Below are 16,866 nucleotides of genomic sequence, written 5' to 3' on the forward strand. Positions count from 1 at the left end.
TCCAGCGATAACGACATTGATAGTAACCCCTATAGTGTTAAGGATGAATAAGTATGTGTGGTTTAGTTTCTCCGATGTTCTCGTAAAAACCAAATCGACACAGTGCTGGCCAAAATAAACTTTTATCATTCACAGCTGGACGTGCAATAGATAACATTAGCCACACAGCTTGACCATTGTCCAGTCTAGTCCATGCATTTCTGGTCGTATGTGATGACCGCCAGGGGTTGTGGTTGTTTACAAAAACAACGGATATTGTTATATATATCGATGAGAGCGTGAGAATGAGAGAGTGAACTCTGATTGATGCAACACATAGTTTTCCGTCCAATTAGCTCCTCCTCCATTCTCTTCATAAACACGGTGGTATGATATAAACTAAGGTCTGGGCCGTGCTTGCACCATCCTAGATAGCCTAGATGTCCCAGGAGTTACTATTTACTGCCGTGTAATCCACCTCCGGACTACATTGTGCGTCAGTGAAGTTGGAGGCTCTGTGTGAAATTACAGATGAGACAGTTTATTTGGTCCTTACATGTAATGTACATTTTGTATACCTAATGAAATCGAATACCAATACTATTTTTTCAATTTCTAATTGATATGTTATTAATACTTTAATTCACACAGTTCAACGTTCCGTTGTAGACTTGTAAAACTCCTTGTCAAGAACTTGGTTACACACGTATTTTGAGTGTTTTACACTCAATAGGTATCAAGGGTTATAGATCCATACAACTAAATATAATTGTAGTTATTCCTTAACTACACTTTGACAAATTCTCATTTCCTTGTGATTTTGACCGAATGATTTTGAAACCGCTTCCTTTCTGAAACGACTCTTATATATCTGTCTCTATTCAACAATCCTGTTTCTTCAATCGGGAATCTTCGGCACTTTCCGTAAACGAGTATACGGAAAATGTCGAAGGTTCTCGATAGACGTTTTTCTTTACCAGACCATGTTTTATAGTATACCACTAAATTCTGGTACATATGGCCTGCTGGTCTTAGCCAGGCGTGGCCGGAATCTAAATTGCCGGAATCTTTCCTACCGATATCTTTCCCCTGATCTGTGAGAACCATCTGAAACATGGAGACTCATTCCACCCAAATTGATAAGTCTACAAGTTCTTTAATTTTAATTAAGTTCCAGGTCTATAACATAAATATATATAGATAGAGGTTTTTTTATTCAATGCAGAAAACTTCAGGGTGAATCGATAAACACCAAATGATTTTAGGAAATTAAATAACTTGAATTTGTCGATTCTGCGAATATAAAGATAAATAAAATAAAATAAATGTAATACTTGTTTATTACCTTAATTTTGAATTATGACATGAATACTTGATATAACATGACATTGTTTTAAACATATTTGTAATGATATAATTAAAACATAATTAGCCATTCATGTTACCTGAACACACGATCACGCTCTAATACAAATACTGTAAGAAACATGGTCACGCCCCAAAGTAAAAGCTTTAAGTTACAACTTATTTTGTATAATATATAATGTACTACATAATATACAATATTACATTGGTATTATAAAAATGCTTAAAGCTCCTTTGTATCATTAAAACGCTTTTAATACGTGTGATTAATTGCATACTTTTTTTTTTTTTTGGTAATCAGTGATTATAAAACATATATATTCGAGTCTCGATGTTTTGAAGTTTTTCTGATGGTCCCTTGAATCGATAGACTGTATTAATCTTTTGGTATTGGCTTATGACAAATTGTATTTGCGATGATAACGTACTTTTGAAATTTTGGTGAGGTCAGCTCAAAAATGATTTTGGAATTATTAACTTTTTAGACGGTTAATCAAATTGGCTGATAGGATTAATTAATACAATAACTACTGTATAGCCACAGCGTGCGTATACCACAGCTCTGAGATAAGTTGAACAGTTGCTGAACTGATTTACCTAGATCTAAACATTTTTTTCCTGCGCGAGAACTGGGCGGGTTAAAAGATTCCGTATGTGTGCGCTATCTTCATTAGTGAATTTGATACATCACGTGCACGGTTCTGTTTCCGTGTTAAGCACCACGTATGGGGTAGCTACAGACGATTCTGGACCTATATATTTAATATCAACTAAAATGTGAATTCCAAGTGATACGGGATTTTATTATCTCTCAATTGGGTGTGATTTCATAGACAGAACGCCAAATCAACAGCAATTGTTATTTGAGCTATGAGATTTATCGCATGAAGGATTATTGTATTCTTAAACTGATGACGTCACGATATTAAGGATTTAAAGTTATTATCCGTCAGGATGGAGTTTACTTTATTTCACTGACAACTGTGAACGTCACAGGAGGTCTGACGCTGATATTAGCTGGACCAGATAAAACAAAGACACTGGATAGAACTCCATGACCTTTGCTCGCGCACGGCACGAGACTACTGTATCATTTTACGTCAGTGTTATGATGAAGACTGGGATATCACGTGACAACGTCTATGTGATCTATGATATACAAACATATACCACATGTTTCTGATCTGGCCACTATCGTAAGGAAAGTTTATCACACAATTCCGTGATCCGAAAACGGTTACATATGATGCCATATTGTTAAACAATAATGTACCAATAATGTTTTCAGTCTATTTATTTGTACTGGCCAGAAAAACGACATTTGTTAGATATACGGAACTATAAAACAGGCAAATATATCATTACAATAAGCTTTTAGATAATCCTAGACGCATATTGAATTTTGCACAAAACAGTCGAAGTACGTCTATTTTTATTGTTGAAGTAAACATTTGATATGCATTTCAACAGATGAATTTTCAATTACATGTATACAATTGTGAATGATTCGAAAGAGGAACTATTTTTAGAGTTGAATATACAAACTACTAAATGAACATAAAATTCATAAACTGTGATGGGAACCTTTTCCGAGGAATTGACGAGTTTCATCTGAGGTTCATGAAATATATACTCATGATGCACAAACCTACACAAGTGAAACATGAACCACGTGTAATGCACACGCTTTCTGTCTAGTGAGATGTCCGAAGGTTTCTGTTGCGTATATATACACCCCCGGCTGTAGACTACTGGAATAATTATACTACAATTCTGACAGAGACCAACTCCAAGATCTGCTAGCGCTGATAAGTCTGCTCTACTAGAATCAGAAAGATATACTGTATATATATATATATACACACCGGTAAAAACATCAAGCTCGGAATGCCTTACTGATTACAGTTAGAACACACTCCCTCTTTGGGGCCCCTGAAACGAAATGCAGTAAAGAAAGCTTAGCCTTCCCATCCGTTTACTCATATGGGACTATCTACGTCACGCACGGCCCGAATAAGGGTACCTATATACACAGAAATTGATGACGTAGTACACATTACAAGTGCACTAGTTTGGAAACATCGGAGAGGAAATATTCTGGAAAAGACATGTGAGTTAAAGTGTAAAAGCTACGGAGAAAAGAGAATAGAGGAACCGCCATTTTGAAATCCTGTGATAACATTCGTGGGCGCTGCCGGGGGAAATTTCGTGTATTATTGTGAGTAATTCTTCTTGGATATTATAAGGGATATACAAGTGTAGCACTACGTCAAAATGAGTGGCGGAGGGAAGGAGGATACTCCGGAGGTAATCTGTAATGTGTGTGACAATTTTGAATGCCACGTGTTTAAGAAGAATGTATGTCGGAATTGTTTCCATACAAAAGAGGAACATGCCGTTAGCAATGGCGACCAGGAAGGGTTACCAGGGAAACAGGACATAAACCAGCCCTTCGATGACGCCGGTAAGTCCAAAGAATTAATTGCGGATAAAAACAGACCAAAAAGTATTGTTGGACTCAGTAAAACAGACAATTTAAAGAATTCTACAGAAAATTTGAAAGATGTATGTACTGATGTCAAAACAGATTCCAAAAATAAAGGAAAACCGCCCGAGACCGTCCCTAAATCCAAACCCCCCGAGACGGCCCCCAAAAGTAAAACGCCAGGTAAATTAGTGACAGGGGCGTTAAGCGTGAAAGAGAGACTGGAGCTAAAACAGAAATCAGGGGCGGGGTCAGACTCTAATAAGAAGTCTGCGCAAAGCACGGAGCCAGAGGTCAAAGGTAGCTTGTCATTGTCGACGTCACAGGGTTCAAAGAAGCAGACGACAGCAGACAATAAAAGCTCCGCAGGAGAAACATCAGACACAAAGCCGGGAGACAACAAGAAGCAGGGTCTAACGACAACTAAGGTTTTCACTAACTCTAAGCTAGCGGGGAGTTCCCTTCTCTCGCAGGATAAGGGGCTGTTATCAGGCTTAGGGAAGAAACAGCCCTTTGACAAAAAGGATATTGGGCCACAAGGAAAGGACGATAACATATCTGAAAAGACTACTTCAAAAACATCTTCAACAAAGTTAGAAGAAACGAGTAGCAAAAAAACAACATCCATAACACCATCTAAATCGGACGATGGCAGTAAAGTGAAGCAATTAGCATCAAAATCTGAGGAAATTAGTAGCAAGACCAAACTATCTACATCGAAATTTGAGGATAAGGGAAAGGTGACCACTTCAAAAACTGAGGAAATTTCTAACAAGTTTAAACAATTGAGCAGTAAATCTCAAGTTGGGAGTCTCAAAGACGGACCGAGCGATACTAAGTTTAATAGCCTTGGTAGAAAGAAGGTGGGTGTAAAAGATAAAGTAGGCGATACTAATACACCTACAGCCGACGTTAGCAGTACAGGTAGTGATAAGTCAGTGTCGCCGAAGGAACAGAGTATTTCGCACCGCGCTACGTCTGACACAGGCAACACTACAGCAGCAGGAGAGAAGCCCAGCGTAAACAAACCGCTCACTAGTAGTTTATCATCCAAGTTCGGGGGAAGCAAGTATGGTACAACTCCGGACCACAAATCCGAGGTCGTCCAAAATGGAGCGGCGACGAAAGAGAAACTTGAGCTTCTTACAGCAGAAAAGACCAAAGTAAACAATGAATTGGATTTACTGAGGAAAAAATTGAACGACATGGAAGGGAAATGTCAAACGCTCGAGCAAGAAAATAAAAAGCTCAAAGACGGGATGACGGAAAAGGAGAAAGACGAAAGCAAGGTTTTACTGGCGAAGCAAGATGTAGAGAATGCGATTGTTGGTCTGAAAAGTCAGTTAACATCCATGGAAGGGCGATGTAAGAAGTTAGAAGAGGACAATACATTATTGTCTGATAGACTTAAAGAACAACACGTGCAACAGCAACAACATCAAGAACAAAATATCGAAAATGATGACGTCGCATCGGAAATCGCCGATATGGAACTCAAAGTGGATGCTTCGGAAGCAATTGTTTCGGACCTTCATGATGAGAATGAGGAATTGCGGAGAGAAATTCAAGAGCTGAAAGTCGAAATGGATGAAATGTACGACAGTTTCCGCGATCAAGAGGCCGAAGAGTTCAGGGACTTGCAACGAGAACTTGAAATTACGGCGAAAAACTGTCGCATCCTTCAGTTTAAATTACGTAAAGCTGAACGTCAGAATGAAAGTGTGGAAGCAGATCGTCTACAGTACGAGGATAAACTTAGAACTTTACAAAATCAGTTCAAGGACGAAGATGCACGCGCCCATATAAGATCAATAGAGCAGGAATTACAAATGGCGAAGGAAGTGTCTGTTCGTTTACACGACGAGCTGGACATTATGGAAGACAGGAGGTCAAAGGTCGAAGAAGAAAACTTGCATCTTACGGATATTCTAGAAAAATCGGATAAAAAGCAGTTTCGCCTTGAGATGGAAATAGATAAGCTAAAAGACAAAGTAAGTACAACCTTATCACTGATTTGAGAAAAAAAATGCAATTTAATCATTTAATCATAAAAAATGTTTCGTTTAATCCTATATAATCATTGTTGTACTCACCAGATACTGACGCTGTTGGTTCTAGATATAAATTCCTTTTTAAACTGATTAACTTAATCATAGATAGACATCCATATACTGACACCGTTAGCTCTAAATATATCTCTTAACTGACACTGTTTGTTCTCGATAACCCGAAATATTGATACATAGTGTGTGTTGTATGCTTCAGTACGATAACACTGTTAAATGGACAAGAGTTTCCACTATCGCAAAGTGACACAACACCAATATACCACAACATCCCAAAACATTGAATTCAGGGGAGCCAATCAACCAACAAAATAAGTCAGATGAAAATTCCCTATGTTCATTGCTAAAGCATGTAAACAATACCATATTGATAAAACCTTCGTAAGTTCCTTTTTCGTTCAACGTACCTTTCTCATGTATTTTTGCTAGATAAAACCACTTTCCAACTTCATTAGTTCCAAATAAACAGAATCTCATTTTTCTATCTCTCGTTTTCTATGAACTGATTGAATTATTGATACTCGCGAAAAGATATCATTAATGTCAATTGGGCCCAGTTTCAAGTGCATTCCATAACTTAAAGGTAATATTCATAAACTTAAAATCTCCCATAGGATAGCAATACAGAAGAAGTTAGGACATGACTGAAGTTAACAGGTGTTCCTTGTTCTGTTAAAGGACCCTTATTGCCGAATAAACGGCATCAAAATACCATCACTCCATGAGTGCCTTTTTGATACTTGAACATCATAAGCGCGAAGGAAATCCTGAAATGCGTGACATGACAAATCATAAACTGACTGGGACAATGTCTGTAAAATGTCAAGTTATAACCAGCGAACAGTGTTTGTAAGAATTGGACGACAAATGATATATCTATGTAGATGTAATGTCTTAAATTTTAATCTTTTAAATATCTTATATTTCGGCGATGCCTGATGTGACCTCATTATCGTTTGAAATTGTAAACATTTTTAAGAAAATTGATTAGTCAAAACAAAACAAAGAAAGAGGCGATTGTCACAGTTAGGGTAAGTTCTCTGTCTTGTCGATCTATTTTAAGTTTATGTATAGATCAAGAAAGCAATGGCAAGAAAAGGAGGGGTGTTTCTGTTCAAAATTGGATTCCATCAAGAGTTTATAATTTGGTAATAACAGACCGTGGTAGCCGAGTGATGACGGTGCCCATCATGCTACCAAACATTCGCCAACATTGGACCTAGTTTATTGAGACTCATGTCCAGTGAAAATATATTACTTAGGATTTTGGGAGGCGGAGCGGCTGACATGCACACGTGCTGTGCTCGTGCAGTGGTGTAGCATTTCAGCAGATAACATGTTGTGTGGTGCATCTCGATCCCATCTGTTAATAGTTATGTGTTATGTCTAATAATAACTGGCACATGTTGGTAGTATTGTCTCAGATAAAGTACACAGATCCAGGGCGTCAAAGAACCTCACATAATATTCTTACACATGGGCATTAGATATAACTACATACAAATGCAGGCACTTGAATGTGCAATACTGAAAGCCAGTTGTTTTCGCGTTTTCGTGGGATATTACAGGGGCGTAGCCAGGGTTAAAACAAAGTGGATGCAGAATCCTCTTTGTAGAGATTTCCTTGTAAGCTAAGATCGAAATTTTTTTTTTTTGTGTTTGCCACTAACAAGAAAAAGAATGGTCAAAGAAAACTACCCTAGTGTACTTAACACAGTGCACAGTGGAGTTTAAAGTGCAATATCAATGCGACTATGATGTCACTAAAACTAATATAAGTTTATGTTTCTTAGAAAAAAAGAAAACCAAAGTTCATATGCTACATATATATATCATCTATAGTAACGCTAGTTCGTTTAAATAAAATTGGTTTTACATCAATTAATGTGCTGGGGAGTAAAGATACTCATTGGAGTTATTCTAGCAAGAGTATAGCTTACAATACAAGTAAAGAACACCAGTAAAGTACAAGTACATCAGTATTAATTCTAAAATGAGCATGGAAATGATGTGGATGCACGGGAGTACCGGAGTCTATGGTAGCTACGTGCCTGATATTGTAATGGTCGCGAAAATGTGATTCGCGAAATATTGAGGACGTGTTTGACCATATATATCATGGCAGGGCTGAGGCAGATTCGCGAGCAAATGTAAGCCGCTTAAATATATTTTGTCGCTTCTAGTTCAAATCGCACCATTGTGTTTATATGATTCCCAAGGCTTTGTGATTTTTTTTTTTTTTTTTTTTTTGAAAATTCGAAAATATTTTTTTTTTTTTTTTTTTTTTGAAAATTCGAAAATACTTGATTTAGTATTTGGTTTATCGATTAAATTTGCGTACACCTCCATAATAGATAATTACATTCTATGTTTGTGTTTTAACCTCCCCCCTTTCAAAAAAAAAGAAGAGAAAAAGGGGAAAAAAGACAGAGAAAAGAAATGTTACATCTGACTTTCCATCTCAAAGCCTATACCCTTCGAGGTTTGTCCATTTTTAAGAGTATTCTACAGCCTCTTTGACCAGTCAACCTACATTTCAGCCTTAGATAAAATCAGATCTGAAAATTGGACAGTTCTTTGGCATGCCTTCAAAGTAATCCTATCGTATTAAAGTAGGAAGGACTTGGCGATCGTTTTCTTGTGTGTCTTCATTGGGCGCCACATGCGTTCTTTTGACTTAATGACAGTGATTTATTTTTATATAAATCTTTGGCCTTTTTTGTTTAAGCACAAATGATCTAAAATTAGGACATATCACTAAGTGTAACTGATTTTCCTGTCTAATGCTACAGTGAAATTTGCGCAATTATCTATTTATATATTGAAACACTAAACTGCCAAGAATGCGCTCGTGACGAAGAAATTAACATTGCTAATTTTAGATTTTGTTACATTCTAGAGGTTTTATTACCCGTTGATCCCGAAATTAATATCGTCTACATCCGTTGATTTCCTAATGAATGAACTACGAGTTAGCAGGCTTTTGGTGAGGGGGATAAATGAAAGTAAAATGTGTCGGTGTCGAAGGTATGCACGTACTGGTGGGAACGGTGGAATGTTAGTAAATTTTGAAATTTTCTAATCGATACTCCAAAGCAAACCAGTATCTCCTTTTTTAGTCATACTTACGAAGGTGGGGTTGTTATTAATGAAATGGTATACGGATATCCGATATGCTTCAAACAAGTGCTTGCAATGTATCAATGTGTCTGAAGTAACCGAGGTGGTTGGTATAAAGTAAATTTCAACGGTGGACAGGTTTGGTGTGGTTTGATTATTAAGCTTAACGCACTTTTAACAATTAAGGATATCAAATAACGGTCTCCCTTGTGTGCAATATGTTGGGCAGTTGAATGTCTGTATATTTTGGAAAACTGTGATATATCTTGTGTATCTTTGTTATAGTAGAACACTTGCCCTCTTTGTAGTGCTATATGACTGAATCATGCCACCAGTGACACTGAACATCCCACCCAGTCACATTATAGTGACAACTAGCAAACCAGTCGTCCCTATTCTTGCATGCAGTACGTTAATCAGGATCAGAAACTATCACTTGCTCCGGTGTATGATCCCCCAGTTGTTATCCAGTGTTGAGTTTTAGTGATCTAGAGTGAGTTAAGAGTTCTTGCATTCTTTTTTTAAAAACCAGATCATTTCCCTTTCGGAAGCATTCTTTGCCTGTGGCATTGTAAGAAAATTGTTAGTTTGCCATTTCGTGTATAATTTAGTTGCACCTAGTCAAAATTTTAGATTTTTTCTTACCTACTTTATAAAAATATAAATATGGAATTTAATAAAAAAAGATACCAAAAGCAGACAGTAACATACTGCATCTTTTTTTTCCATTGGATTTTCCTCAAAATGTCTTTGGTCTCATACGTCATGAAAATGCCGTTCACGGCCTGATTTCAAAGAAGATTTAAATCAAGGTGGACCTAGATTAGGAAGGCTACAATAAATATGAAAAGTTTCCCAACTAAAGATGTGTAATGCTTTCATGTGTTAAGAAATTGATTTCTTAAAGTAAAGGACTGTTGATGGAACCGGGCTCTGTTCAACTAAACACTAAAACTGCAATTTCACCTTGTACTCTCAAACATTAAGTTCATGCTAGATATTATGTTAATCGGTAGACAAAATCATCGACCTAGGACTAGTCCTTGCTTACGGCTCAACATGAGCTCCGCATTGGGGACACAGTAGGTAGATTGTCAGAGACCTTTACTACTCTTAGTCTGTTTGACTAAATAGCCATGTTACCCGTGGCTCTGAACAAAATTAACCCAAATTATTTACTGGTGAGTGTATATACCATGACTACCCAATGCGTGCATGTACTAATTGGAGGTATAGCATCACAGTGGTATACAGTGGTGTACTGCGATATGTACCTGCCATTTCAGCCGATAACGGCTGTATATTTACCGTGATAAATACAACAGACATAGTACTTACAGTAATGGGTAAAGGTACGTAGTTACCAGTATAGTTTATTTGGACCAGTTTCCACGGAGACGCAACACAAACAGTAACGTTAGCCTCATACTGAGCATTGTCGACAAATTCATTACGAAACTGTCTAGTTTTTACGGGAAGACATATTACTTAATTAATCATATTTGACTACTTCATTAAGGGATGAAATTCTAATTTCAAAATTAACGACAGGATGATTTTGAATCGAAAAGATTTGTCCTATCAAATGTAGGTTTTTACAGTACTGTATGCTGACAATGCTTTCATTTCTGTAATTTCACGTGTAAACACGCATCACGTGCATCACGAGCAGATGCCAAACACATGCCCGCGCGCAGCGTGGTCTTGGTGTAGTTCCAACGTGATGGCGAAAGCTCGGTTTATTACGTGTCTGAGGTGTATGGGTTGATCATCACAAGGAATCTATGTTATCCTACATTATTGAGCCTTGCTTTATTAGCATCAGCATGTTCTTTTTCTTATTAACTTTATAATTCAACCAGTGACGCAGTCAGAATACTTCTGCTGGAGAGCTGCGATTCCAATAGTCACATTATACAATTGGTAAATGTAGATCGGAATCCTTCGTCACATTTCGGCTTATTCCGTGTCCTTGACAAATGTCAAGAAAATCTTAAAATATACCAGAGATGAAAATGACAGGTCGTCGGCTTTTTTTAAATATTGTTTTTGTATGGGACATTCTTTTTTTAAACCTTATCGAAATTAAAATACGATTGTTAAAGAAAAGGTGCTGTGGTAGAAGAACAATTGTTTCCCAAACTCAACGTCTACCAAACAATGACAAGAACGATTGATATATTATTTATAATGAGGTGTTTCGTATTCTGCATTTATTATTGTTTTGATTACGAACATATTTTGATGATAAGTGAATGGATTACCTTCTATAAAATAAATGCGCTAGACATACTGTTGTATTCCTTAAAACTCAAGGTCAGTGTATATAACTGCACGCACCGTATACACAACCATAAAACACACGCACGATCTCCCTGTATTGGGCCCCTAATCGGTATTGTGCGCACTCGGCCGATGTAACAGCTCCCGAGACAAGATTATCATAATGTTGTACAGATGTGTCGCGATACTATCAGTAAATATTATGATTATTTCGTTACATAACACATTAGATAAGGTTTCGTTAGGTAGCCGCAATGATGTGAAAGAGTAGTGGTGTCGAAAAAAGATGGTACCAAAGTGGGGAAGCATTATTATTGCTAGGACATATAATTTGTAGATATTTTGTAATGCTGTGTGGTTGATCAATCAAATTAAAACCTGACTTGTAATTCCGCTCCACTATGATGTCCTACGTTAATCTTCGATACAAGTGTAAAAGAACAGGGTAAATACACATTCCTGTCGAGTGCCCCGACCAGGAATCGAACCCGGGTCTCCGGCGTGGAAATCTACGGCTCTACCGACTGAGCCAAAGAAGCATACTCCGTCAGCTGAGTGACAGAGACCGTATTTAACACTATTTACAAACCACACCGACCCGCTCATTTTACACTACTACCCCTGTTTTTCTTGAGATTTCCTAAATCTCAACCCGAGACTCTTTAACCACCTACCATGGGTTATTTAGTTGGGCGCCAATGTAGAACAGGGAAAATACACATTCCTGTCGAGTGCCCCGACCAGGAATCGAACCCGGGTCTCCGGCGTGGAAATCTACGGCTCTACCGACTGAGCCAAAGTAGCATGCTCCGTCAGCTGTGTGACAGAGACCGTATTTAACACTATTTACAAACCACACCGACCCGCTCCTTTTACATAAGATCTAAAAACTCTTCGTTCGGGGTCTCTTCAGCATAACCCCTGGCCTAGAATCAGAACATCTCGGGACACACTGTTAGCCGCTTATATTTCCGAGAGAATCAACAACACCGAAGATATCATAAGCGAGACGCTGATTGGCTAACCACAGGGGTCATACTGAGGTGACACTGAACGGGAAGTTGTCAGAATTTTATTGGAGCGTAACGTAGAGCATCGTAGTGGAGCGGAATTACATTCCTAATTTTGATTAGATTTGGTGGCTAATTAGACTAAATGTCTATTAACAGTAGAAGTTATTAGAGGACCGCCTCGCATATGAATACGATGTGTTGTGTCACACCTTAATCGCAAAGAGAAAAGAAGTTCGGATTGGTCAGTCGTTCTATCGTCTTTTTGTTTGGGTCATTCATCGGCTTAGAACCTATACAAAAAGATGATTGAACGACAGATTATTTGGATTTATATATTCAAATATTTGTTATTTTTATGACCTGTAACATATTTGTCTGAATTATTAGAGGCTCCTATCTCTGATTCTTTGTATAGACAATATAAATTCCAACACTTTCCCAAATGAATAAAAATCCGAGATATTTAATATCATGATGAATACCAAGAAATGCAAGATGTTATTTTGTCGCATTCATTACACAGGATATATAAACTATGACTTAAACAGAAAGAGCGAGTTCTACAACAGATGCCTGTAAATTTAAATTTTCAGTTTGGGATTCGGGAAGAGACATAAAGATAGAAATTATTATTATGGAACAAACCAATAGCTTGAATGACTGGAAACAGCCTGTGTACTTCAGGGGTTTAGATGCATAATCCTAATGGACAAAGTCCATTTGTGAAAGCAGTGCCATGGAAAAAAAGTGCATTTATTTTTTTATCTATTCCTCTTTGTCTTTGTGACACCAGCAATGCCCAGAGTTCTTAAATATACCATTTCAGTCTGTTTCTCAATTGAGATGGTGCCGCTGTAATCTAGATTTGTATGTTGGTATCACGGTGACCTAGATTTAGATGTTGGGTGCCGCTGAGATATAAATTTGTATATTGGATGTAGCTGTGACCCAGATTTGTTTATTGGTGTCACGGTAACCTAGATTTATATTTCAAGGGCCGCTGAGACATAGATTTATATGATGTGTGTCGCTGTGACCTAAAATTGTATGTTCAATGAATTTATAATTGCTTAAACTTTCGAAGGACATGGTCGTTTCCTTGAAAGCAAAGCAACTACCATGCAATGATATACATTTCATTATTTTCTTACAAACATTTCACCAAATAATAAGATCCTTTATTTGTTTTTCCATTTCAGATCGTAGATCTACAAAACCAGCTCGCCAATAGACCTGATAGAGAGTCTCCAGCGTCTGATGACGTCACAGATAGACGAGTAAGTTATTGTTTATTATAAATTCGAACTGTTTTAAAACAAAATATCACATTACCATTGCACTGCGAAAACACTAAGCTACGACATTTTACGATGTGTATGAAACATTATTTACTGCCGTTAACCGCAAATATATGATAAAATACTTGGTAACAAAATACAAAAAGAATTTCGTCTACCGCCCCAAAATATTGTAATGGGCTATCCCATCCTTACAATTAGAAAATGTTAAATGTTTATTGAGGGAGAACACGTTGAGGAGTTGGCACCTTCATGCATGTTTTCTATAACACGGCCTATTCTATCTTTGCATATTACACAATTATTGCCCTTGCGGGTAGGTATTGTTTGCTACGTCATGTATTTATGAGTGTAACGTCATAGTTTCATGTAATGATAACGTAATTTCGCTCATCAAATGATGACATCGCAGCAGTTACCTATCCGCTAGGACAGATAATTCTGTAAAATGCAAAGGCAGATTATACTATTTGAATCCCATCTAAACCTCACCTACCCCTCCCTCGAGGAGAGTTTTCTTCAATGTCGTCTGCTCGACTAAGTATTGTGTTCCACATTACACGGTTTTCTCGAATGTAACTGTTGTATAAATCACATCCGATGCATTTACCTGTTCTATACTATGTAACATGTGTTAATTTTTTCGGTATCTATTAAATGCTCTTTGACCTATTTTAATATTCTGTATTTGTATATTACATAGTTATCTAGCCCACGCGGATAATTATTGATTGTGATGTCATGTGCTTGCGAGCGTAACGTCATACATTTCAAACAACAAAACGGTGTGAATTTCGATCACAAAAAATGACGTCACAATAATACAAACCCGCAAGGGAGGAAACTCGGTAATATATAAAGACGGAATATCAGCCGGCATAGTTTCAAAAGATTTCCCCTGAGTAACTCCGGTTAAGGATTTAGAATTTTTAATAAATTCATTGCAAAAACAGAAACTTATAAGCAAAAATCAAATACGATTCCTGACTAAATTATTCAGATAATTATGACGTAATTCAAACACGCAACCGAACTGTTTTACACAGAAATACGAAATAGATACTATTTTTCAGTGAAGAAAAGTTAATGGACAATATATTTTAACAAGATAATAAACATGTCGTTTACTGTGTATTGTAAGATTGTCTTTCTGCTTCTATGTGTTGCTATGTCTGCGAAAACTACATCAGCATATGAAGAAAATAAAATCGATTGGAAAAACCTAAAAACTAAAACCTTATTAGTTCATATCGTTGAATTAAAAAAAATGCGATTGCCAAAACAGCTATCATTTACTTAGATTTAACCCCACCCCCAAAAAATAATAAATAGATAAATAAATAGATATATAAATAAATAATGTGCAGAACATCGTTGGTTAAATGAATGTCACGCTTGTCGAAGGAAGTAATTTCTCCTTTATGCCGTCAAGTGTTTTCATTTGTTATTTTTCGCATTGATACCGACATTGAAAATAATATGTTTATGGATTATAAGGTTTTGAATATTGTTCTCTCACAGCGTGTGTGTTTGAAAGTGACGTCACGTAGACTTGTTGTGTTCACTTGTTGTCATTTGTTTATCATTTTCAGTCCAAATATTCCATTTACCTTGACAGCAGTGTGGACTAGAGATCACCTCCTTGTAATCGGCATGACAACAGTCACTTCAGTGTTGCTAGGCGACAATGCAATGCATCATGGGAGATCTTGAATGCCAGACAGGAACCGGAAGCAGAGAGTCCAATTTTGAAGCGTGTCAATCGTTCCAACGATAGTGGTGCATTGCAATAGGTCAAAGTTCAAAGTGCTTATGTGTCACAACAGTGTGGGTGATCGCGTACATGTAGGTGTAAAGGGTTCTGATTTATTTGATCATATTTATAGACTAACAATTTGCTGTAGCATGCTGCAAATGATCAAAACGAGTGATCGCGCTAAAACAGCTATGTATAGGTATGTGTCGCTGATAACTTTACAAACCTAGATTATGGTGTTTCAAACGTTTGAAAAGTTTTCTTTTTTTTTCAAATTGATTTATAACACATACATATTTTAATTTATCAACTTCTTTCTAGTTCTCTGTGTCTTCACTGTTTCTTTATACTTCACATATTTATTTATTTATCTATTTATTCATCTCTGTATCTAATCTTTCGGACTACCTCGGTTCGTTTCTCTAGGATGACCTCGGGTCTTATTATGTTCCAGATACACACACCATCACATGTATTTCAGGCGCAGAAAATAAAATGTTCAACAAAGCCTTGTCTTTGTTTTTCTTTTCTTCTTTCGTCTTTTTACGTCCAACTTGTCTAAATATGCATCCAACTAATAACTCGTAATTCGCATCCTATTTATATACTCATATATATCTAAGAATATCTAATAAATGTACAAGTGTTAACACAAACAGAATAGAATATTTCATGGTTTTCAAAATTTGCTTATATTGAACAAACAAAATACAGTACATTTTACACATATTATAATATGTATTTAGAAAAATAACAGTTTGCTTATAAAATTATATACTTTAGTATGATAACTATTCATGCGGAACGATTTGCATGCTTCATAGAATCTCTCCTTCCGTTCCTGACTGCAGACAACGCCTCGCCATGCATATTCATGAGAAACGGCTTCACTAAAATTAATGCAAATTAGCATGCTTTGTAAATATTGTGTTAATATTTCGTTATTCACCTTAACACCTGAGTCTTGTTAATGTTTGTGTCATACATTTCTTTCATCTGCTTATTAATGCTTCAAATGTTTGCAATTTACAATTAATTAAATTGCGTAATATCTGTGTATGCGTTTTTAACATTTGATAAAAATTTAGGGCTTTTTCAAATTAATGTTGTTGACCAGTTAAAAGTCTTGTTTTCTTGTCTGTAAATTCGCGTATATCAAGCATAGAAAATAACAAAAAAATATTTTTTTTGTGAGTACAAAGAGTCCTTCAAAATATTAAATAGAAATGATATAAAATATTGATATATATTCATATAAAATGATACAAGGTAACAAAATTATAAGAATTCTTAAAATGATATTCATACTCTAATCTTGATTAGTATATACCGATACCTAATCGAAAAAAAACCCATTCCTGTGAACAGGCTAAATATTACCCATATTTAAAGCATTTAAAAAATAACTTTAACGTTTCTACAGTTTCCTAACATGCAGTTTATTACGTTATTTAGTTGGATTTAACAGCTATGCTTTGTTAGAACACGTGTTAGGCCAAAC

The 16,866-nt window shown here is 36.5% G+C and overlaps 1 protein-coding gene across 2 annotated transcripts in view; it reads left to right on the top strand.

The window, feature by feature from the left end:
* The first annotated feature begins 2,058 nt into the window (after positions 1–2,058).
* Positions 2,059–16,866, top strand: part of LOC138309139 (uncharacterized) — a 103,776-nt gene continuing 88,968 nt past the window's right edge. Inside the window, exons 1-2 of one of the 2 annotated variants that reach the window (XM_069250288.1) lie at positions 2,059–5,820; positions 13,511–13,588. In XM_069250288.1, the coding sequence (XP_069106389.1) occupies positions 3,619–5,820; positions 13,511–13,588 (2,280 nt within the window). In that variant the 5' untranslated portion in view covers positions 2,059–3,618. The remainder of the gene's footprint in view (positions 5,821–13,510; positions 13,589–16,866) is intronic. The other variant, XM_069250289.1, reaches the window with a different exon arrangement.

The sequence above is a fragment of the Argopecten irradians genome, chromosome 15 (assembly GCF_041381155.1).
Source record: "Argopecten irradians isolate NY chromosome 15, Ai_NY, whole genome shotgun sequence".
Taxonomy (NCBI): domain Eukaryota; kingdom Metazoa; phylum Mollusca; class Bivalvia; order Pectinida; family Pectinidae; genus Argopecten; species Argopecten irradians.